A 24,780-nucleotide genomic window follows, 5' to 3' on the forward strand; every position below is an offset into this window, starting at 1 on the left:
AATACATTAGCTTTTTTTAAAATTTAATTGATAAAATATTAATATCTTTTGAGATTTTAAATTTAAATATTTTATTTTCTTTTATTACATAAAAAGTTTGGAAAAATGACCATTTTTATAATTTTGTATATAACAGTCAAACAAGATCTAAATGTAAAATAATATTACAAGTGTATAATAATCATTTCGCTAAAGGATATGTAGACAAACAATATTATTACAGAGAGGTTTGACTGTAGTTAAAAAATTTGAATGACATATTTTGTTGGTTATTTAATAAAATTTTAAATATAATAAATTGGCAACGATACATTTTTATTGTTGCCAAAATGTCTAGTATTGTTGGTGAAACACTTGATTTTCTCTACAACTAATTACGCATATTCAGGGGCTACCGTGACAGTATATATATATTAGATAATTTACTAAAACTTTATAAATATTTGACGGTAAAATTAATTATAATCATAAATTTACTTAAGCTAGTTGTAGGAACTCATAAACTTGTATATTGAAGAAAAAAAATTAGTACCTAATTTTTGGAGTAATTTTTTTTGTTTCTTTTCAACTTTCCGCCAAAAAGCAAACGCGGCAAAAAGAAAAAATTTCCTCATTTATTTTTCACTTTGGCTCTAGGTTTTCTCCTTTCAATTAGACTGTTACAATTGAAATCTTTGTTTGGTATCGCTCTTCGGTAAGCATGTTCCCACCTCAAAATTTAAATTACATCTGAAGGTTAATTTATCTCCTCTTTTGTTACTGTATTTACATTGAAGAATTATTTTAGGAATTCAAACAATCACTCAAATTCTTTACAATCTTATTTATTTAGGGGTTTTTGTTCTTCCTTTTGTGTTTTTTAGCAGATTTTAATCATCCAAAGTCCATCGAAGATATGTATAAAGCAGCTACACCTACTTTTTACTCCAACGTTTGTGTTAGGGTTTCTTGCTCTGAATCGTTGTCTTTCTATTCAGTAAGTAAGTAATTTTAATTTGTGATAACCATCTTGCTTTTGAGAAAATGAGGAATAGGGTAAACACGAATCGAGCATTTATGCTAATTTTAAGAATTTCTCTATCATGCTCTTATGTGAATATGACAAATGCCTTGCTTTGCTAGTTTTCACTTTCCAGAATTCCCCTATCGTATTGATATGGGTAGTGGGTAAGTTCAAGAAATCTTTATTCTTTCTTTAGCTCTTCCTGAATTTCTTTTTGGTATTTCCTTGTTAAGCATATGATTTATCAAGATGAGTATTGAGTAGTTGAATATATTTGAAGTATAATCTTTCAGTTTTTTAGAATAAAGTTTACTTTCAACATTTTCTAACTTTATTTAGTGTATTTTGGTAGTTTACGATGGAACTTGCAATGTGTATTCCGATTAAAAATATGAGGAAAACAAAATTATCTTGTGTAACTTATTATAATTGCAGAACATGTTCATAGTTTTATTTTATACTTTGCCAATTACTAGGTACTAGTCATCCATATTAGAAAAGTTAGAACTATAATAGTTATACCGACATAACTTTTCTAGTAAACTTGGAATCAGGTATCCTATAAGCCAGAGTTGAATTGCCATCGGTCTTCCTTTGACAGCTCTCTCTATAAGCTTAGTAGTCTAGCTATAGATTACAATTGAAAGTTAACACCAATCACCAATTCATATCAGGATTATTTTTAGAAGGAAAAGATAATATTTTGAGAAAATCTCATTCTTGAGATCCTTAGGCACTGTTCGGAGGAGGTTTAGCAGCAGTTGTTATCACACTTTTGCTCTACAAGCTCATCGCCACCATTGGATTATCTATTAATCATCAAGTGCTTTTAGATGAATCTTTTCGGATTGTATCTCTGTTTTCTTGAAAAATGCTATTTTTATTCTTCCATTTTTCTGTTTTTAATTGCATAATGCATAAAATAGGGTATAAATGCAAAAGATTGATTTGGAAGTGGCTAATTCTTATTAATATTTTAAGTCCTCTTTTCCGCTAAATTTTATTGTAGTTTGCATCATTAGTTACAGTCATTGAAATAGTTGCTTCCAATTTAGTCTCTTAGAAAGTGAAGGTGAACAAAATATAACAAGTCCAAGAGCCCCTCACAATTTTTGTTTCACTTTAATGTTTCTGGACTTATACTCTGGTTATGTGATTTATATGCAATAATAATTTACAATCAACTGTAGTTACATTTGCAATGAAGAAAAATTATAGTCATTGTGTGTAAGATGCTTGGAAGTAGGGACAAGAAAACCATTATCAGCTCCATTTTGGTGCTCAAGTGAGATATGTAGTAGGTATTACTATCAGCTTCCTACTGTTCTTGATTTTTATATTCTAATCATTCTGTTTTTCTTGTTATTATCAGCTCCAATAAATGGATTTTATTGTTCAACATTGGAGGTCAACTGCCACCTAGTTTTTCCAACTCTCGAATCAATTAGGTAAATTTACTACTAGTTACTATTCTATAAAGTATTATTTTTAATTTGATATAGTATCCATGGTTGAAGGATTGATTTGATATTATATATATATATATATATAATCATCAAAGAATTGCTAACCATATATAGTTGCTATTATAAGTTGAAGAAGAAGTATGAAAATAGGACTGCTAAATATTTTAAGTGCCTTTAAAACTGAGAACTGGTGTAAGGGATTAACAGAGTACTTCTACTTTTTCTTTCTCCTAATTTGAAAAGCTAGATGTGTTCATGTCTTCTTGACCTTTGGATTTATGAAAATAATTTAGCTACTTTCACTTTGAACGAAAAAGGAAAAAACGATGAACCCAACTAAAACTACGCTTATTGCATCTTAATTGACAGGTTCTTTGCGGTTTGCTTATTTGATGTTTGGATACAAAAAATAGAGTTGGTAAATTACTGAAACTATAATGACAGTGAATCCTTAGGACAATGAATGTGAATTATAATGTTAGTATTAACGTTGCATACAATAACATCCACTAACGAGCATAATATTTTAATAGTGAATGTATAAATGAGTGAGTAAAGAAGACTTGGATTTTCACAAACTATTTGCCTACTAGCTTCTTGATAATAAGGACCTTCTGGCTACTTCATCCGTGTTATTACCTAATCACAGCTGTTTGTTATACAAGTAGGTGCCTTGTTTCTATGATGTTTGAAAGGATTTCTTGGATTTTATTTTCTGAAACTTCTATTTTTTTTTTCCTGTCAGTGAAATGAATGAATGAGGATATAAAAAATAACTACATGTAATTGCTCGTTCAATTCACGGCAGGTCTGATTCTAATGTGAGAAAGCCTACATAGTTTACTTTACATTTTGATAGTTAGTAATTACATATATATGAACAGAGTTCATGCTGTCACATAGATTAGTTTGTGGATGTGTCACGACCCGATCCCCGAACCCGGTCGTGATGGCGCCTCTCGCGAAGACAAGGCCAGCCAAACCAAAACGGAACACCTCTTTTAAACAGTTAATCATCATAAATAGTAATAACATATAATATAATGCTCATAAATTGCGGAATTTAACGATAATAACAGTAGGAACCATCCCGACACAGCCCAAACCGGGGTGTCACAAGTCATGAGCTACTACAGAATCTACTATAGGTCTACAAAGTACGGAATCCGATACAACAGTTTGAAGAAAACATAAATGATAGAGGATAAGAGAGTCAAAGGGCTGCGGACGTCAACAACTACCTCGTAACTCCAAATCACTGCCTAGCCTGGAAGGAATCAACGCTCAGGTGCGGACTCTGCTATACCTGAATCTACACACATGGTGCAGGGAGTAATGTGATTACTCCGACTCAGTGAGTAATAATTACAAATAATGGCTGAAAGTATGAAAACACGTAAAGACAAAGCAATTCCATATCAAGTAGTAGAATCACTTAAAGCAGTAAATCAGTGAAGAAATCAAATGATATTCCTTTTTAAAACAAGTAAAACAGGTAATTAACAAGTAGAAATCCGCCCCTCGGGCACAGTATCAATCGCTCAGCATAGTAGCAGCCCCTCGGCTGACTCTCAGTACAGTATCAGCCCCGCGGGCTACCTCACAATCACTCATCATAATGGTCAGCCATTGTTACTTGACCAACTTTCATCAAACAGTGTCATTGTTACCACTCTTTCAAATCACATGGGTACCCGCACTCACTGTGGGTGTGCAGACTCCGGAGGGGCCCCTTACAGCCCAAGCGCTATATCAAGCCACCTCGTGGCATCATCACTCAGCATATCCTCACATCACTCAAGCCACCGCGTGCATATAAAGTATCTCAGACCCTCGACCTCATATCACTCAACATATCCTCACATATGGCCCTCGGCCTCACTCAGTCCAGAAATCATCATAAGCCCCTTGGGCATTAGTAAAACAGTAGTTCTCAACCCAAAACATAATGTAGAAATATCATTTAAGTTTCAAATCTGAGTAAAAGTGGCTGAGTTTGTAAAACAGTAGATATCAACAGGACTGAGTTCAAATAATAAGTCAAGCAGTAAGGAAATAGTGATAAAAATCCCCGGAGGGTTCAAATAGTTGGCACGAAGCCCAAATATGGCAATCAGCCCAAATCATGATGATAACAAATGAATTTTAGTCAAATATTCAGTAAAGTCATCCATCGGGATGGACCAAGTCACAATCCCCAGTAGTGAAAGACCCCACGCTCATCATCCAGCGCGTATCTTGCCTCAATATAGCACTACGATGTGCAGTCCGGGGTTTCAAACCCTCAGGACATCATTTACAACCATTACTCACCTCGAACTGCTAATTCTCTAGCTCACGACGCTTTTGCCCCTTGAATTGGCCTCCACGCGCGTCGAATCTATCCAAAATCAGAACGAATACATCACAATATGATAAGGGAACAAAGCCCAAGCGAAAACATTCGAAAAATATCAAAAATCTCGAAATTAGCAAAACTCGAGCCCTGGGCCCACGTCTCGAAATTGGGTAAAATTTACATTTTCAGAATCCTCATACCCTCACGAGTCTAACCATACCAAAATTATCCAATTCTGATACCATTTGGTCCTTCAAATCATCATTTTACATTTTTGAAAGGTTCCACAATTTTCTTCCCAAATTCCATCTCAAATCACCAATTAAATGATGAATTCAGTGATAGATTCATGTACTCTAACCAAATCTGAGTTAGAATCACTTACCCCGACTAATTTCTTGAAAAACCTTCGAAAAATCGTCGCCAAAATTCGAGCTCTCTAGATCAAAATATCAAATAAAACCCAAAACCTCGTATTTATAGAGTACCCCTCGGATTCCGACACCGCTGACCGCACAAAAATGACCGCGGTCGGCACAAAACTAGTGGGGTCCGTGCAAAAACGACCGCGGTCGCGCAGGTCTTGCTATGCAGGGACAAGCTTTAGTAATTTGGCCATAACTTTTGCTACAGATGTCCATATTGCAATATCTTTACCTTTCTGGAAACTAGACACGAAGGGCTACAACTTTCGTTTTTGAATCACCTCAAAATCCCTTGTGGATCAAAAGATATGAGCTTCCGAAGTAGGACCAGCAACCTGCAATCTTCACGACCACGGCCGCGGCCACTTTGACGCGGCCAGCACTAGGCCAACGCGCCCAGCGCGAAAAGGAGCGCGGTCCGGGCCAAAACTGCTGCTCCCTCCATTTTTCTAAGTTTCGGGGTGTCCGTACTCGCTCAAAACTCACCCGAAACACACCCGAGGCCCCCGGGACCTCAACCTAAAGCACCAATGCATCCTAAACATTATTCAACCTCGTTCCAATAATCAAAACAACTCGACTAATACCAAAATCATCAAATCACATCGAATTCAAGCCTATGAATCTCAAGAACTTCCAAATTTTATTTTTGATCAAAAACCCAACCAAACCACGTTGAATGACCTCAAATTTTGCAGAAAAGTCCAAAATGACATAACGAAGCTACATAAACTCTCGGAATTCCATTCCGATCCTCGGATCAAAATCTCACATATCAACCGGAATTCGCCAAAATACTAACTTCGCCAATTCAAGCCTAATTCTACACCGTACCTCCAAAACCACTTCCGATCACTCTCCTAAGTCACAAATCACCTCCCGAAGCTAACCGAACCATCGGAACTTACATCCGAACCCTTTAACACATAAGTCAACATCCGATTGACTTTTCCAACTTAAGCCTTCTTAAAAGAGACTAAGTGTCTCATTTCTTACCAAATCCTCTCCGAACTCGAACTAATCATCTCGATCCCATAAAACACGGATAACGAAGCGTAAAGAAGCTAAAATGGAGGAAATGGAGTGGTAACTCATGAGACGACTGACCGGGTCGTCACAGGATGTAAACATTATGTTGATATACTTCAGTGAACTTTCACTTATGTTAAAGCTGTAATGATAAAGTTGAGTTGTAATTTAGAAATTACTACTAATATATATGCTCCATATTTTTTTGCATTTTAATATCTATATTAGTATATATGTTAAATAGTATTTTGAATTGACTTTTTTTATAAATAGGTGCAGATTCACTTGGAATCAAGGAAGGTTGTGGACAAACTAAAATAGGGTATTGAGAAATAAAGAACTCTTCGGGAGAAAAGATGATACTAGAAATCCTAGTTGGTAAATGGAGATCAATCAAGGTAGTGATTACATTGTATTTTTTTAGACAATCATACTTTTATTGAAGGACATTAGTTCGTCATAAATGCGACAAAAAATAGATTTTGTCCTAGAATTTTCTTATCAATAATATATAATATTTTATTTGACAATGAATTATCTTTGTATTTTTGAGAATTGTAATTGTCACTAATCATGATGATTTGTAGTAACGTTTTTGTTTTGTCAGTAAAATTAATATTTTTAGTGACGAAATGATAATTTAACTATGTAATTGTAAACCTTATTTATAAGAGCTGAGTTGTCACTAATTTATACAATTAGGGACAAAGTATCTGTTTGTATATAAAAGGCATTCTTTAGTGACGATATTGCAACTGTTCAACTACGAAATATATATAATTTTATAGACAATTTATGTCGTCATTAATTAAACTAAATAGACAGTGACAAAGCAGTTTTGTCGGCATTAATGACCTTTTCAATGACGAAAATGCATTATCAACTACAAATTTTTTGTATTTTTTTGACGAACAAGTTCGTCATAAATTCTATTAATTTAGGGACAAAAAATGATTTCGTAGTTAATATAACTTTATTTAGTAACGAAACACAAAGTTATCTTTGTATATTATTAGTGACGTTGTTTTAAGGACGAAAGATTGACAATTTTTTTTTTGTCACCAACTACTTTTGTGACGAAATATGAATTTTAGGTGACAAAATAATTTATCACTAATAATCAAATTTGTTGTAATGAAAGGAACATATTAAAGCTTGAGTGACTTCACAAATAATCTTAAAATTTTAACTCTAATACTAGACTCTTTCATAGATATTACGAGTCACCTTTTGACAAGCTTACTCTCACACGTTCGTTTCTCTACCATCCTTTGTAACGATTCGACCGGTCGGTTTGAGTTTTTGCACTTTGCTCGCCAGTTCTCAGGCATGACTTGCCCCGTGTGGTGTATTATAACTTATGTAAATCGTTGGTTTTGGTTTTTAGGGTATTTGGAATGAATTTGGAAGAATAATTCTCAGTTTGAAGCTTAAAATGTGAAAAAGTTTGACCAAGATTTGGCTTGTTTGTATATGATCTCGGATCAGAATTTTTATGATTTGTTAGCTCCGTTAGGTGATTTGGGACATAGGAGCGTGATCGGAATACATTTTGGAAGTCCGTGGAAGGTTTAGGCTGAATTGGCGAAATTGAGATTTTGGCGTTTTCTGGTTGATAGATGAGATTTTGATATAGGGGTCGGAATGGAATTCCGGAAGTTGCAATAGCTTCGTTGTGTCATTTGTGACGTGTGTGCAAAATATAGGTAGTTCGAACGTGGTTTGGTTGGGTTTTGATCAAAAACGAAATTCGGAAGATTTTAGAAAGTTTGGCTTGAAGCTGATGTGTTTTGGTTGATTTGATATTGCTTGAGGTGTTTTGAAGGTTGGTTCAAGTTTGTATAAGGTATTGGGTTATGTTTGTGCTTCTGGTTGAGGTCCTGGGGGCCTCGAGGTGACTTCGGATGGTTAACGGAGAGGTTGGAATCTTGTTGCAGCAGCTAATATTATTGCTTCTGGTATTTTCGCACCTAGAGTTTGGGGGCCGCAGGTGCGGTGCCTCATAAGCGGAGATTTAGCCGCAAAAGCGGGAGAGGCTTGAGGAACAGGAAATCGCAGAAGCAGCTAGTGGGAACGCATCTGTGGAATCGCATATGCGGAGGGAGGCTCACAGATGCGGAATGGTGAGGTAGAGTCAGGAACCGCAAATGCAGTAGAGGGACCGCACCTGCGGAGTCGCAGATGCGGCTAGTGGACCGCAGATGCGGTATTTGGTCCGGTAAGTAAATTTCACAAAAACGGAGGATTAGACCGCATATGCGGTACCGCAGAAGCAAGTTTTGGACCGCAGATGCGGAAAAGCCCGGTGCAGAATGCTTAAAAATGAGTTTCGCGAGCTTTGGTCTATTTTCTCCATTGTTGAACGATTTTTGGAGCTTTTGAGAAAGATTGAAGAGGGAATCGAAGGGTAACACTTGGAGGTAAGATTTTTGAACTCTATATTCGATCCTATGTTAATTCCGACTTGTTTAATCATGAAATATGCGGAAATTAAAGCCTAAAATTGGGGAATTAGAGCTTGTAATTAGAGACCTAGAAATTAGGATTTGAGGGGCCATTTGAGGTCCGATTTTAATGTTCTTGGTATGTATAGACTCGTGAGAGAATGAGAATTCTACTGATGTAACTTTTATCGGATTTCGAGACGTGGGCCCGGGGGCCGGGTTTAATTTCGAGATTTTTGATGTAAATTAGATATTTTCGAGTGGGTTTTGTTCCCTTAGCATATTTTAATAGTTATGTACTGATTGTGGATAGATTTGGAGCATCCGGAGGTCAATTCGTGAGGGCGAAGGCATATCGGGATAGAGTTTGGACCGGATTGAGGTAAGTAATGATTGTAAATGCTATTACGAGGGTTTGAATCCCCAAATTTCACATTCTTGTGCTACTTGAGGTGATGCGCACGCTAGATGACGAGCGTGGGGCCGTGCACCGTTGAGGATTGTGACTTGGTCCGTCCCGTATAACTGCTAATTCGCGTATTTGATTTGAAAATCTTATGATATTCCACTTTTTAGAGATTGATATTATATTTGGGCGGTATGCCATGTTTGGGTCCTTGTGCCGACCTATTGAGACCTTTATGGGCATTTTGACTATTTTTCCCACTTTACTTGCTAGAAGCCAATCCTCAGTCATGTTTTACCTGCTTAAATGTTTAAAACTGATTTTATTACTCTACTCCTAATTGTGAAAACTGGTTGGGCTGAGATAGACCGAGGGTCTGATTGTGAGGTTGATGACTGAGATAGATCGATGGTCTGATTGTGAGGTTAATGACTGAGAGAGGCTGAGGGCCTGATTGTGAGGATTATATATTTATGGATTGGGCTGCACGCCGCAACAATATATATATATATATATATATATATATATATATATATATATATATATATATATATATATATATATATATATATATATATATATGGATCGGGTTGCATGGCGCAATGATACTTATATGGATCGGGCTGCACTCCGCAGCGATATATATATTGGATCGGGTTGCGCTCCGCAGCGATATAGCGCTTGGGCTGTAGGAGCCCCTCCGGAGTCTGCACACCCCCAGTAAGCGCAGTCGACTATATATATGGATCGGGCTGCACGCCGCAACGATTACTATATGGTACATATTGAATGTGAGTGCTGAGTGTGAACGCTGATTGGTAAGAGTTGAGTCACGAGTGACTAAGAGGCTTGCCCGAGGGGCTATAGATATACATGTACATGAGTGATGCTTTGCCTGAGGGGCCTGTTTATGAACTTACTATTTTTTTGCTCCTCCTTAAAGTGAGTTTCTATTGAATATGTTGATTTAATTACTGCTTTCACTCATCTTTAGACCGAGCCTCTATTGGAAATGTTGAACAAATGATTTAAATAATCTTTCATTTAAACTGAAGTTTTTAAGTTACAAAAAAGGTGGTGAAATTCTGTTATGCCGAGGGGGCTGTATACGAACTAAGTTTTTGCCCGAGGGGCAGGTTATGGTTTTCTTCTCTTTTATTATAAATGGTATCGAACCCTATTGGAACTGTTGGAAAGCGTTTTAAATAATTTTTACCAAAAGCTGGATTTTAAATGAGACGATTGACTCGTATTCTGATTGAAAGCCTGTTGTGCTTATTGAGTTATCATATTTGTGGATTCATCGTTTCCTACTGCTCAGCCTTTATTTACTCTTATTATTTACTGGGTTAGAGTACTCATATTACTCCCTGCACCTCGTGTGCAGATTCAGGTATTTCGGAACCCGGTAGCGGGTGTTGATTGCTCAGACGCAGAGTCATTAGAGTTAGCAAGGTGGCTGCACGACGTTCGCAGCTCTGCTTCATTCCTCTCATTTTCATTACTGTACTTAGTACACTTTTGACTGTTGTTGTAATCAGACCTTGGTAGATGCTCATGACTAGTGACACCCCGATATCGGGCTTGTATAATTATTCCGTATTTTTCTTTTAAATGTTCATTATGAGATTATTGGTTTATAAATGATATAAAAATCACTTTTAATGGAGAATGGTTGATTTGGAAATCGTGTCGGTTGACCTTGTTTTTTCACGAGATGCGACATCACGACCGGGTCCGGTTTGGGGTCGTGACATCATCACATTTGTTTTATAGTACGTTTGATTCGCATAGGCGGAACTAAGATTGAAAGTTTGCGGGTTCTGAACTTGGCACCGAACCCATAGCATGTTTTAGGTACTAGGTTCACAATTATATATTAATATAAACTTAATACGCTTTCTAATATAAATACAAGGGCCTATGCAAAAGGTACTGGGTTCGGCCGAACCCGTTAATTATACCCTGCCTCCGCCCCTGTTGATTCGAGACTGATGGTGGTATAAAGGCGTTTGACAATATTTGTTGTTGTGTTTGAACATAAAATTCACTTGCAAGAAGTTGTAATTTTGTGAGTGAAAATTATTATTTCATCACTTGAATATTTTCATAATATTTTTATTTTATTTTAAATTCTTTATTTTAATAAACTATTACCAAATTTTGAAACAAATATTAATATGCCATATATATTTTATTGAAATAATAAAATAATTGTTAAGACCAAATAAAAATAGTATTTGTTTCTATGCATGCACAAGCGTGGATTCTCTTCCATCTAAGGATTTTGTACTGCGAATGGAGTTTTATGTCCATTGGGACAAAGAGTCAAAGAGGTGATATATTAGGTTATAGGGGTTGATAATAGAGTATCCAAGTTCTGGAAAAGACACCTACCCTGTGATTAGGTAAAAGCAGTATCCATTTTCATTTCTTTTTGGCTTTTGTAATGAGCAGTTTAGTAATTAGTACATGTTGTCAGTGGGTACTGATTAGTTAACTTGTCTTAGACGGCAAAATTAGCCTCTGTATGAAATGACTAAACATAATCTATCTCTATATTTTATTAAGAGTAAAGGACTGATCAATCAGTATTCACGTGCTAAAGTCTTTGCTATTTGCTGCCCACAGCATACTGCTGTTGCATTTTGATAGTCTCCTGTCTTTTTCATGCTCTTTCTTCCTCTGCTCTCAAGACTGCTATATTACTTGCTGGCAACAACTAATACAAGTTTATTTACACTTGCATAAATTAATTTGGTATAAATATCACGTGCAAGTAGATTGCTTATCATGTACTACTTATTATCTTCAGAACAAAAACCATTGAAGGTTTGAACGAAAGTTATTCTATCTTTATAACAAATAGCGATTGAATTTAATGTTTATTTTTTATAGTCGATATACACAGAGTATATACTAATTAAGTAATTATACACCATTATACATATATTTTAAACTAATTAGGATATTGTAACTTTCGGGCAATTCAGTATATTTTTGTCATGAAAATTTAAACAAAACACTAAAATTCAGGATATACTCCTAAATAACAGCACTTCAGACTTTAGAGTGGCTAACTGGTTTCATTTATATTAAGAGCCGGCCTCATGGGCCATTGGTAATGATCGCGAGCCCATTTCCAATCTGCACTTTTCTGCCCAATTCCGTTTACAGGATTTTGATACATAAAACTTGAGAACTATTTCCAAATATTGTCTCAATTATTTGGAATCTTATGTATGTCCAAACGGGCATGCTTGTGCATGAATATTATTGTACATTACTTGCAAAAATGACCATAAATTTTAGAAAATGTGTTATTTAAGCTTCTTATATTTAGATCTACAGAAGAATGTCAAAAGTTTCCCTCTACATATGTTTGGGAACCTATCAATATATATTAAAGTAATAAAGTTACCAAATATAATTAGCATTGTGGTTAAGCCAAGTGACAAGCTAATAAATACTAATTATGTATGGTAACTTTATTCTATATTTGATTATGTTAGTTAAATACAAATATATATATATATATATATATACACACACACACATAATTGAATTTGAATTAAAAGATAATTTTGAATTTTATATATAAAGTTTTAAAATCTATATATATTAAAGGAATAAAGTTACCAAATATAATTAACATTGTGGTTAAGACAAGTGGCAAGCTAATAAATGTTAATAATATATGGTAATTTTATTCTATAAAGTTTTAAAATTTGAATTAAAATAAAAATAAAAGAAATTTATCTTTTGTTATTATGTTATCATGCTTAATTCAGTTAATGATCATATGCAATAATGTTAAGAACTTTTGTTAATTTTTTATAATTATCTAAATATTACTTTGCCTCGGGGCAAAAAATAAAATAAACAATCTCCATATAATTCTAAACTCTTTCACATCTAAAACGCTATAATTATAGTTCTTTAATACACTATAGCTGGATTTGAATAAAGCAGATTTCTTTTAAAATAAATATAATATATAGGGTACATGTCTATGTTTATTCAAATAACAAAAAAGAGTTTAAAAATCAAATAAAAGTTTACTTTCATATATAATGAAGTAAAACTACATGGTATAGAAAGAAACATCACAATAATGTGTTAATATTCAAAAAAAGTTATTTTTCTTTCTTTTTTTGAAGAGTCAAATTGTATAAATGGACATAAAAAAAATAACAAAATATTGGTACAATTGCTACCATTACTTTTAATTTAGCACCTTTTAGGAATTAAAGGGTATAAGTTGAAACCTTTTCATTTAGCTGCAGTCAAGCCAACATTGCAGGGGTATAATATTTTTTTCGTTGAAGAATATTAGTTTTGAATCATTAAATTATGTGAAAGGTTTCTCGAATTTCAACAAGAGGAATATTGGTTTCTAATTGGTAGTTTCTATATCGATTTTCAAGTATAACAAAAAAAATATTTTGAAAATAAATGGTATGACGCCAAATATTTTTTTTTAAAATGTAAAAAAATTATTTCAAAATGTGATTATTTTTTAAAATATAATGTATTTTTAAAAATAAAAAGATAAGATATTTTTAAATTTTAATAGGGAATTTTAAAATTATTATAATAGAAGTCATATCATGGAAGAAATCAAGTAACCGAAATCTTATGTAATATTTACATAAATGTCCGACCAAATTCATCGTTGATCTTTTATAGCTGATATACATAGATGATATACTGACGATACATGATTATACACGTATTATATATAAATTACACATTCTTTAATTTTTTAATTTAAGTGGTTGAGTGAGCACATATTTAGGTTGATTAGATAAAGTCAAAAGAAAAATATGAAATAACGTTAACCAAAGACTAAAAATATAAATAAATTTCTTATGTAGACAATTTCTATTAAAAATTATCCTTTTATAGCGAAATAAATTAATTTTTTGTTACAAAAGAAAGAAAGACATAAAAAATAAGATAAAAGAAAATAAATATAGAAAAAATATATGGAAAACCTAAGAACCAGAAAATAGAGATGACAACGGATTTCTTCTTCTCTTTATCTCTGTTGAGTATAAGAAATTTGGAAGCTGATCTCATCGATTTAAAATATTTTTTCAACTCAAATATATAGATTATAAGATAAGGATATCTTAGAATTTTTTTTTCTAATTTACCTTGTGTGTCGTTTTCAAAAAATTACTATTACTAATAAACTCATATGATATTTATATATGAATATAGTTGCAATTTGAGAAGTTTGCATTGATGTTAACCATGTATAGTATCGAGAAAAAACTACTTGATAATTTTAAGAGAATATGTGCAATGTTATATAATTACAATCAACTAATTTAACATTTAATGATTCAAAGAATTTTTTTTGTATATATAGGATATTCAAAATTTAAAATCTGTGGCTAGAGAATCAATAAACTCAAAATAGAGCCATACTGAAATAAAGTTTCGCTGGCTAAAAAATTATTTAAATTTTTAGATAGTCTATTAAAGTGGATTTTAAATTAAGGATGATATCTTCACTTGTATCATTATAAAGCTAATCATTATTGAAAGATAACAATATACCAAATAAAATTAGAATTTTAAAATAAAATATTTTTTGAAAGATAACAACATACCAAAGAAGAGTTCAAGTCATAGTAAAAGAGTCATGTCGTAACCAAAAAGTCGTTCATAGTGTGTCAGCCTTTGTGCTTTGCCATAAATACGAGTTATTATTTCGCTTCGTGACTATTTTTAGGTTCCAATGACTCCAATAAGAATGGTGCAAAAAAAAATCAATACGAGATTTGAAAAAATATTAGTTTTTTTTCATGTAGTATTTCTTAATTAATATGTAACGATTATCTATAATTATATAGAAGGTTTAAATTTTAAGGTTATTTATATATAATTCAAATAACTCAAATGTTTAATATGGTTAGTGTCAAATATCAAAATGGAGTCATACTGGAAAAAATAAATTCACTGGCTAAAGAATTATTTAAATTTTTAGAGACCCGACTAAACTGAGTTTTTGAATTAAGGATAATATTTTTACTTCCATTACTATAAACATAATTATTATTGAAAAATAAAATTTTAGAAACTGAAATTTTAAAATATAAATATTTTTTGAAAGATATCAATACACCAAATAAGAGTTCAAGTAGTAATACGAGAGTCAAGCCGTATCCAAAGAATCCTTCATAGTCTCAACCTTTGATTGTTTTGCCATAGATATGAGTTATTATTTTGCTTCCTGACTATTTTCAGGATCCAATGACACCGCTGAGAATGATACCAAAAAAGAAAATAGAATTATAACTAGGAAATTTGAGAAATGGTTAATATTTTCCATGTAGTGTTTCTTAATTTATATCCAATAATTATCTATATTTATCAAGAAGGTTTAAATTCTAAGACTATTGACACATAATTCAAATAAATAAATATTTAACATGATTAGTGTCCGCGCATATGCGCGGGTGCTAATACTAGTGCTACAAAATGTACACAATTCTGAGTACTAAAATATGGAAAATTAACCAATTTGCGCAGGAACGCCTCAAATTATTTATATTTATTTCTAAAACAGCAAACTAAGCAAAAGCATCTTCCTGTACAAGGATACTACATTATGCTCGTAATACACTCCTTCAATTTAAAGCGAAATGTAAAACAATAAAGAAAGATTTAACAACAACAACAACAATTACACCCAATTCGAAACAAGTTGGAGCCCGCTATATGAATCCATACTCTCCATTAAATTAAAACGAAAGGCGCTTTCCATCGTGATTCACTTTATCCGCTTGTGTATTTATATAGGTTATTCATCTTGATTTGCCTGTCGAACAGTGTTTGATATCAAAGCCCTGAGTTCTTCCTAGATGTCAGTCCTCCAAATGAGAGAATTATTTCTGTCATTCTTCTGCTCAGGTCTTCAAATGATGGACGAAGTTCTGGTTTGCTGTTTGTAGTCAAGAAACAAAGGCTCAATTCAACTACAGTAACAATACTTCTTGATCAGAATTTATATCAAACAAAAGGAGAGGAAATCACCTTTGCCAACAATCATGTATAATAGCTGAAACTCGGGAATCAAGATTTTGTGGAATGTCCAGTCTGCTATCCATGAAGCCAACAATTCCAACAACCTTCAAATAAACAAACTCCTTTTGGTACCACTACTGACTATCGAGAAGCAAACTAACAAATCTAACTTGCTATCAGCATTTGCACACTACACACGTGTTTTAGGCGTTTGTCCTGATTTTCTTACCATATTTAATCTCCCTATCTCTTTAAAGAAGGACAACATATTTAACATAATTAGTTTTTTCCTATTACTAAAAGGAAAATCTAGTTCTTCCATATATATTTGGCTAGTCCTTTTTTTTTTGGGAGGAAAAGGTCTTAACTTAGCATCCACAATGTAGCCTTAAAGAATTTGAAAGTCTTGTTTACGGGGAGAATTTGTGAGACAAGTGTTAGCATGCCACTTGTGTTTGTCTTTATGTGAGGTCGTTCTCTCGATATTTTGTACTGTCTTTTATACAACGAATTACTCATCTCCGCTTGTGGGTATAGGTCAAAAGACCGAACCACGTTAAATATTTGTGTCTTTTTGGTATATGTCTTTTTGGTATATTTCTCTCTTGTTATCTGATTTATCATCATTTAAGGTTTATTTTACTAGCTGCCGCATGACACGTAATTATTTTGGTCATAACACGTGCATATACATCGATATAGTGAAAAGAAACATTGAGGTACCTGTAAGGGATTAAGGTTTTTCCACGGAATCGATTCAGTCATTAGCTCCCATAAGATCACACCGAAACTAAAGACATCAGATCTGCACAACAGTGGAAGAATTTCATCAAGATACCCATGTAAGCGATGCTAATTATGTACAATGTGCAGCAGGATGAAACAACATGCCTAAAAACCTTTTTTTGCAATTTTAAGGGGTTGATCTTTAACTGTATTTCTGAGAATTGAGAACTAAACCACACCACCAGTCTGAGTGTAAAAATATTAAGTTGAATAAATAGGATAAACTATGCAAGATCAGTCAATGGTATTATTAGAAACAAATTAATCTTTATCCAATTTTAAGCATTCTCATGCTTTATACACTTTTTATCCAAATTTTAATAGTATTAACCAAGCATCTGCAAAACTACAACATAATCCAGTGATTATGGTCATCGCATAAAAATCCAGCATTATTTGTCCGCAAATACATTACTAGGCGATACTTTATTCACTATTGTTGGATGTACGAATAAAATCACATATTGGTAGCTGAAAATATTGGTAGCATTCATATAAGGTATAAAGATTTCTTAATCGTCTGAGACGTTTTGGAGAAAACCATACGAGTTTGGCCCAAAACGGACAATATCACACCCATGTTAAGAATATCTTTGGGCCGGTTTAGCCCAATACTCACAAAAGAATGGTCCCACCGATATGCTCCTTTCCTCCTAGAGAAAAGGCACAAGGAGCAATGTCTCAAGTTCTACGATCGGTTTTGCATTACACCATCAAGGTTAACTAACAGAAACAAAAAAATACAGAAAGTAAAGGTTGTGAAGCTTACTTCTCTGTTGAAGGTTCATTTCTAAGTACTTCAGGAGCCATCCACTGAGGCTGCAATGGTAAAATGTAGTAAAATATTGTGAGAGAGAGGTAACAGCATTAGCCCATCTGATGCGACCACAAAAAAGAGCAAAACAAAAGGCTAAGCAGCATACCGTCCCTCGTCCAGAATTTGCTGTTAAAAAGGTAGCATGTTTCAGTTTTGAAAGGCCAAAATCTGCAACCTGAGGAGGGAATCACCAATAAACTTGTCTAGTTAAAGGGCTTCACTATTTAAGAATAATTTTAAGGTTCCACAGAGAAATCAAAACCTTGACAGTCCAGCTTTTATCCACAAGCAGGTTTGAAGATTTCAGGTCTCTATGTACTATTGGAGGGTTTCGTCGGTGCAAGTAATTCATACCCCTAGCCTAAAGCAAACAGAAGAAGTGTGAGAAACAACATGAGTTCTCGTTACGGTAATGCGCTACACTTAAAAACTAATTACTCAAAGCAAATAGACGAGTCCAAGCGGATAACAGACCACGTCAAGAGCCATTCTAAGACGCCTTTTGAGGTCTAGCGGCTGATTATTCCTGTGAAGTGCTTTAAAAAGACTTCCCCTGAAACATATGATGAAACAGCATTTTCACAGAAAATTTTAATTCAGCTACTATATGCAGTGTCTAATCATTTGTGTCTCTAGTTTGACTGCTAACTTTCATAACCAGAACCATGTCTGATGAAATGACATACTTTCATTACCTGGGTAAATACTCTGTGACAATGGCAAGCTTTTCTTGGGAACATACTGCTCCCATAAATAATAGCACGCTTGGATGTCTAAGTCTTTTCATTATGTCAATCTGAAGAAGTGTTGAAAATCAATTAGAATTCTCTTTAAGTATATGATAAGTCAATGACCGTTTGATGGCATCACATACCTCCTTTTTGTAGTCAAGCAAAGTTGTCTCACCACATTGGTTCCCAAAATAAACCTTTACAGCAACATCCTGAAGGACCAAAAAGGCGAGAAGACACAAATACCACGATGATGAGATATCATTTCAGTCTACCATCAGAATGTGAAAAGATTATTGTGAATTAGGACAGTACCGATCCTTTCCAGATTCCATGATACACAAGGGCATATGCACCTAAAAAAGGAAATATTATGGTGAGTAATATTCTAGCTCCCTCACAGACAGTGATTAACAAGATATTCAGCTTTTAATGCTTTTACAAATTGAGGCAATGAATGTACAAATAGATCTCTAACAGCTAGGGAGTTTCTTCTCAACCAAATTTGACCGACATTACATATCTGCAGATAGCCAAAGTGCACCATGTCAATAACATTGGTACAATATTCTCAAGATTTACCTCGTCCAATTTCTTCCCTTAGGCTGATGTCTTCCCAAGATATTTCACAATGTGCTGTCAAGCTTATCCCGTTCTCATATTTCTGTGAATTTCCCTGGCTGCTTCTAGTGCTCTCCCCTGACTTCCGTGACTGTTGATTTTCTAACTGTTGTCGAGAAGAATCTTCCATCGCTGAAAGTTTTGAATTTCCCATCTGTGACTTGAGATATTTATCGTTGTTTTCGAAACATGATCTTGGCAACTGTTCAGGAGATCTGAATGCCTTAGAACATTCATCAAACTTTCTGGAGCAGTTAGCTATTGGACCCTCTGCAACATCAGTGGGCGCTATTTGTGCATTTTCAGGTGCAAACGTTCTTCGAGTAAAACAAGATGTCTTCAGTATATTCTGGAAATCATGATAGGCATCAAGAACATGACTATACTTTCCCTCTGAAGCTGATGGCAAATAAGGTCCCGTGACATCCTCACTAATAGAAGTTTTATCGCGTCCATTCGGTTGAATATTTCCACACATTTCTTCCCTAGTATTTCCAAATCCTGTAATTTGAAGCTTTGACATAACCTTTGCCACCTACCATATTGACAAAAACAGGTAAGACTAGAATAACAATGGCCATCCCACCTCTAAAAGAAATTAATGAAAGCCAGTAAAGTAGGCTGAAGGCCAAGAACAGGACATATCTAGAGAAAAATTATCCTATGCATGAAAGGAAGAAGAAACCGTACTAGTTTAGAAGGCTGAGCAATATCAAATTTAGACTCATCCGTCTCTGAGCTTTCTGAATTAGCTCTAATCTTCCTACCTAGCAAACTGAAATTCAGCCGTGCAGCCTGAAATGTTGATAACATTTCTCATACATCTCATTAATAATTAACAAAAAGCAAGGAACCTGTGACGGCGCGTAGAATTTTCGTTAACTTAAATGCATCTTCATGTTTGAGTTGCCTTAATTAATTGTCGTAAATTGCTTTTAAACTGATTTTTGTTGGATTATTTCTTAATAGTTGATTTTATTTTTTTTATAAATTAACCATATAAAATACGAGTTGAAGAATTATTTAAAGCAGCTAGTGGACATATAGAATATTATTGGTTGAGGTAATTAGGTTGGATTTGGTATATAAAAATGAAGAAATATGCAAACGGTAAAAATTCCAATTGCAGACTCACTTTCATGTGGATTAAGGCATTAGAACATTGCCTTTGATTTAAAAATAATAATAATAATAATCATTATATAATATGGGCCGAAGCCCAAGAAAACAAATATATTTAAAATAATATATTTTAAAGTGTTAGGGAAAAAGTCAGCAATTGCTCCTTATGAACTTTACGAAGAAAAGCGCAGCATGAGCCATGCTGCTTAAAACCATGAAGACGCTACAAAAGAAGAAAAAAACGTGTGCTACTGTAACTTTACTCGAAAAAGAAAAAACATAAGGGATTGAGGAATCAAGAAACTGCTTGATTATTGAGCCAACAAAACGCTATAGAGTAGCTGATCCAATGGGTTTCTTTAATTGGAGATGAACAAAGTGACTTTGCTTTTGTACAACAATGTTAATCCTTCTTCCTAATTCATGGTACGTTTTCAACCTGTAGTGTATAAGATATATTCTAGTGTATATGGAGTAGCCTATATGTAATTTTCTTGAACCCCTTGATTTTGTTGGCCGTTCGAGAAGAAAGTTGCAAACAAACATTAAATAATATTAATAAACAAGGTTTTCCTCTACTTAGGATTTTGTAAATCAAGAGATTGGTTTGGTGAGTTGAATTTCGGACTGGAGCAACAAAGGTATTTAAAAGGAAGGATTTTGAGGTAAGTGAGATTTTAAGCTTTGATACTTTTTCTAAAACCCATTTTGAAAGTGTGTTTTCTCTGCCTGGTCCATGTGTTGGGACAAACGTGCGCTTGGCAGAGTTGGTGGTCTTAGACTAGCCGCAAATATATTATTTTATGAAAAAAAAATCATTTTATAAGTTGTTTGATAGTGTGATACAGCTGTGCGCCATAAGGTTGAGTTTTATAGTTTGATACGGCTGTGCGCCATCATATTGAGTTTGATACGGTTATGCGCCATTATACTGAGTTTGATACGGCCGTGCGCCATGATATAATGTTGAGTTTGATACGGCTGTGCGCCATGATGTTGAGTTTTATACGGCTGTGCGCCATGATGTTGAGTTTGATACATCTGTGCGCCATGATGTTGGGGTATTGTGTATGCCTTTGTACATCACCCGTGCATTGTGTATGCTCTGTTACATATTTGAGGCATTGTGGTGCCGTTGTGGACTCGTGGTCTGTTGGTAAATTTCTTTCACTGCAATTATGATAAGTCCTTAGTGTGTATCCTTGTTGGTTAATTCTTAATATCTCTGTTGATACACATATATTGAGTTATTGTATAATTATCATATTTACTATATCATCCGTGTTGGGTGTTTTTGTATTTTCCAACACTTGTTCCAAATGTATTTAAAGTGGCGGATCGAGGATCTTACTGAATTATATTTACGTATAATTCACTCCTTACCTGCATCTCTATTCAGATACTATTACGGGAGATAGAGCTAGTGGCCGACGAGTTTGTTCGAGTGGATCCTATTGCTGAGGTGAGCCACCGTATTGTTTGTGGAGGCTTTCGTTTCAGACTTACCTAGCTCGTGTTAGTTATTTCCTTTTTCTTTGGGGTTTGCATACCCGTCAATAAACTCATGTTACTCTGTTAGATACTCCATGGTTTTAGTGTGGGATTTGAGCTAGAGTTTTATTATTTGAGTGATTGTTGGTTTTTCTATCGATTGACTAAGGTATTGTGCGATAATCGTTTCCTCTTTAATTATTAATAATACTGTTAGGCTTGCATTTTCTTTTCTCAGTGTTTGTGTAAATGGTTAAATGTTAGAGAAAGGGATTCGCCTGGCAGGTGGTGTTAGCTGGGTGCCAGTCACGTCAGGGGTAGTTCGGACGTGACAGAACCTTAGAACCTAAACACTTACAGGTGCTTTTGGTGGCTTTTGCGATTGCCCTCCTATTTTGTCTAGTTCAGCCTCCTTCCTGTCTCTCACATTTGCAGATGCATTGCGTGCATCCTCTCCACGTTTAAGTGGGAACACTTTTGAGGCCTGAAAATATAGAACACAAACGATGAATAACTTACGCAGGAAACTAACTCAAAATGTTAATAAGCCAGTAATAAAGCAATAATAAGCACCAGATTGGAAACAGATGATGCAGTTTGTGGCGGTGGATGCCATTGAATACTTTTGAAATTTATTCCTTGCTTTCCAGGTTGTCCATTAGCCTGAGAGCTTCTTGTTTTTTCTGAGTTTATCTTATTTAAAAAAGCTGCATCACTTGAGACAGTGATAACACCAAAAATCTCACCGTCTTCGTACCATAGGCTCTTTGTCACAATTGCCATAAAGATCTGACCAGTCCTCTTCTTAAAAGGAAACTGACCCGACCATGATTGTCCGCAGCTCAATTTTTTCACGGCATTCCTAGCCAATTCATGATATTCTTCACAAATAAGCAGTTCAGTACACCTATGTTCAACTACTTCATAGTTTTTATAACCATAAAGTTTCTCAGCAGCTTGATTCCTGCAACAGAAAACTCGCTTGTGTTATGTGCAAGTTCACAGGAGGGGAGATAGCCGAGACTCTTTCATTTTCTTATTCCTTTTATTATTTACCCTTTTCCTTTCTTCCGTTAATAAAATAAGCGATGGAGCAATGAGTAAGTTTATAGTCACAATATGAGTCAATGGAAAGGGGATTTGGTTACAGTAAATGTGGATGTAGTACATCCGAGCATCCGCATCTACAAAGAAGTAAACCGATAATTGATACTAATGCCTATTTGCTTCACTACTTGCTATAATAGTAGGAAAAGATTGCTACGCGACTCATAGCCAATTGCTGCACCTAATCTTAGCATCTGAAAAGCGCACACTTTATATACTTATTGATGTCTTAACACGATCCGTCTAGCTCCAATCAGATCCTTTTTCATTGGCCATGAAAATTTCCCGAAAGAATATAATTAGACATGAAATCAAGATATTTTCATGCTCTCGTACCATATTGAATTGTCTTAGAACTTGGTTAGAAAGTACACTATCATTTTATTAGTATTTATTTATTTCCTCAAAACGACTTATAGTGCAGAGGAGAGAATGAAGCCATCCCTTGTATTTTTGCAAAGAGATTGTTCCATGATGGGAATGGAAGCCTTGGAGCAATCAGAGGGCGGAGACAAGATTTCAAGCTTATGGATTCTGAATTCTAATCATTTTAAGTTACTAGGTTCTAAATTAATAATTTATATATATTTAATAGATTTTTTAAGTCAATAGAGGGTTCGAACCAAAGCTACTGGGTTCGGTGGAACCCGGTTCCGACACTCTAGCTCCGCCCCTGGGAGCAATGGTAAAGTTGTCTTTGTGACCTATAGGTCACCAGTTTTAGCCGTGGAATCAACCACTTATGCTTGCATCATGGTAAGCTGCTTAGTGCCTACAGTAGGGACGCGACCCTTCCCCGGACCCTGCGTAAATGCGGAATGCTTCGTGCACTGGGCTGCTCTTAAAATTGTTTTGTGCTTGAAGCTGTTGAAGTAACTCTACCGTTGCGCCTAAGCTCGTCCAAGAACAATTAAAGAATAAAAATGATAAAGATTTCATTAATAGGAGCTGAAAATTAGCAGTACTTACCAGTAAATTATTTCCCCCGTACCAACTTTGGTAACGTAAAGTGCATGACCCATATCCTCCAACACATTTCTGTACGGAGTCCCCGAGTAGAACACTCCGGGACCGCAGTACGACGTCGTATTATCGGCATCTGATTCGTTACTACATTTTTCTTCCAAGAGCAAGTTAAATTGTTCCCTGAGTCTCACATAACTCGTTTCTAAACCTCGCAATCGCTCAGAGAAAACTCGGGAAATAGCCAACTGTTTATCGTCGGAACCATAATCGTCCATGACGGCGGAATGCGGAGGTGGTAGTGATGGTGGTGGTGGTTTTGGATGGAGGTGAGAAAGGCTTTTGTAGCTGTGTGTGTGACTGTATTCCCCTTTGTTGAATTTAAATATTGGACTATTTATAATATGTCGTGGGACCAAAAGGTAATTTCCACGTGGCATCTGGGCGCCAAGAGGAAGCTAGCCCCTGAAAGGGGGTTGATATAATGTTAATTTTGGTCACAATTTCGAGGATTTACAAGTTTCGGCTTTGTATTTTTTTTATTTTATTTTTTTCCTTTCCAATTTGAACAATTTTGGAATTATGCCTTGTTTCGTCATGTTTTTACTCTCTCTGTTCTAATTCATCTGAACTTGTTTGATCGAGTACGAAATTTTAGAAAAAATGAAGATTTTTAGAATTTATGATCCTAAACAAGTTAAAAAAAGGTCCAGATTATTTGTGCAGTTATAAAAGCTTTCAAGGGTAGAATTGTAAGTTTAAACTAAATTGTTTCCAAATTTAAAAAAGAATCATTCTTTTTGAAACAGATTAAAAAAAATAGGTTCACGTCAACTTGAACAGAAAGAATACATTTATTATAAAGAAAAATTCAAAAATATCTATCTTGTAAATCGGGTTTTTGTTTCAATTTGAACAATTGGACTTTGGAATATAGTACATATTTGGTTACGTCATTTACTATAAGAAAGTACCAAGACCACATTATGCGGC

The 24,780-nt window shown here is 34.6% G+C and overlaps 1 protein-coding gene and 1 long non-coding RNA gene across 6 annotated transcripts; one reads left to right on the top strand and one right to left on the bottom strand.

The window, feature by feature from the left end:
• The first annotated feature begins 538 nt into the window (after positions 1 to 538).
• On the top strand, positions 539 to 6,990 carry LOC107812638 (uncharacterized). Of its 5 annotated transcripts, none has more exons than XR_001654154.2 (4): positions 539 to 694; positions 867 to 980; positions 2,376 to 2,451; positions 6,535 to 6,990. It is a non-coding gene; the product is annotated as an uncharacterized LOC107812638 (long non-coding RNA). The 5 variants fall into 5 exon arrangements; XR_001654157.2 differs by having other exon boundaries at positions 867 to 976; XR_001654156.2 differs by having other exon boundaries at positions 562 to 694; positions 864 to 980.
• An 8,664-nt stretch (positions 6,991 to 15,654) lies between these two features.
• On the bottom strand, positions 15,655 to 24,179 carry LOC107812640 (uncharacterized). The gene is made up of 15 exons (XM_016637785.2): positions 23,794 to 24,179; positions 22,291 to 22,681; positions 22,076 to 22,201; positions 19,795 to 19,899; positions 19,066 to 19,639; positions 18,799 to 18,839; positions 18,627 to 18,695; positions 18,448 to 18,548; positions 18,227 to 18,305; positions 18,015 to 18,113; positions 17,859 to 17,927; positions 17,705 to 17,754; positions 16,873 to 16,954; positions 16,159 to 16,253; positions 15,655 to 16,066 (listed from the first exon to the last, which is right to left on the bottom strand). Exons 1-15 carry the CDS (start codon positions 24,063 to 24,065, stop codon positions 15,964 to 15,966), a joined length of 2,256 nt encoding a protein of 751 aa, XP_016493271.2. The 5' UTR covers positions 24,066 to 24,179; the 3' UTR covers positions 15,655 to 15,963.
• Positions 24,180 to 24,780: the final 601 nt, after the last annotated feature.

The sequence above is a fragment of the Nicotiana tabacum genome, chromosome 1 (genome assembly GCF_000715075.1).
Source record: "Nicotiana tabacum cultivar K326 chromosome 1, ASM71507v2, whole genome shotgun sequence".
Classification (NCBI taxonomy): Eukaryota; Viridiplantae; Streptophyta; class Magnoliopsida; order Solanales; family Solanaceae; genus Nicotiana; species Nicotiana tabacum.

What these genes read in the sequence shown, in the direction of transcription:
- LOC107812640 (XM_016637785.2), bottom strand. Translation starts at nt 24,065, where the DNA reads ATGGACGATTATGGTTCCGACGATAAACAGTTGGCTATTTCCCGAGTT. An exon ending in AAGGGAAGAAATTGGACGAG is followed by an intron (nt 18,840 to 19,065) that starts GTAAATCTTGAG and finishes TTCCTTTTTTAG; the next exon opens with GTGCATATGCCCTTGTGTAT. An exon ending in AATGAACCTTCAACAGAGAA is followed by an intron (nt 16,955 to 17,704) that starts GTAAGCTTCACA and finishes ACTGTTGTGCAG; the next exon opens with ATCTGATGTCTTTAGTTTCG.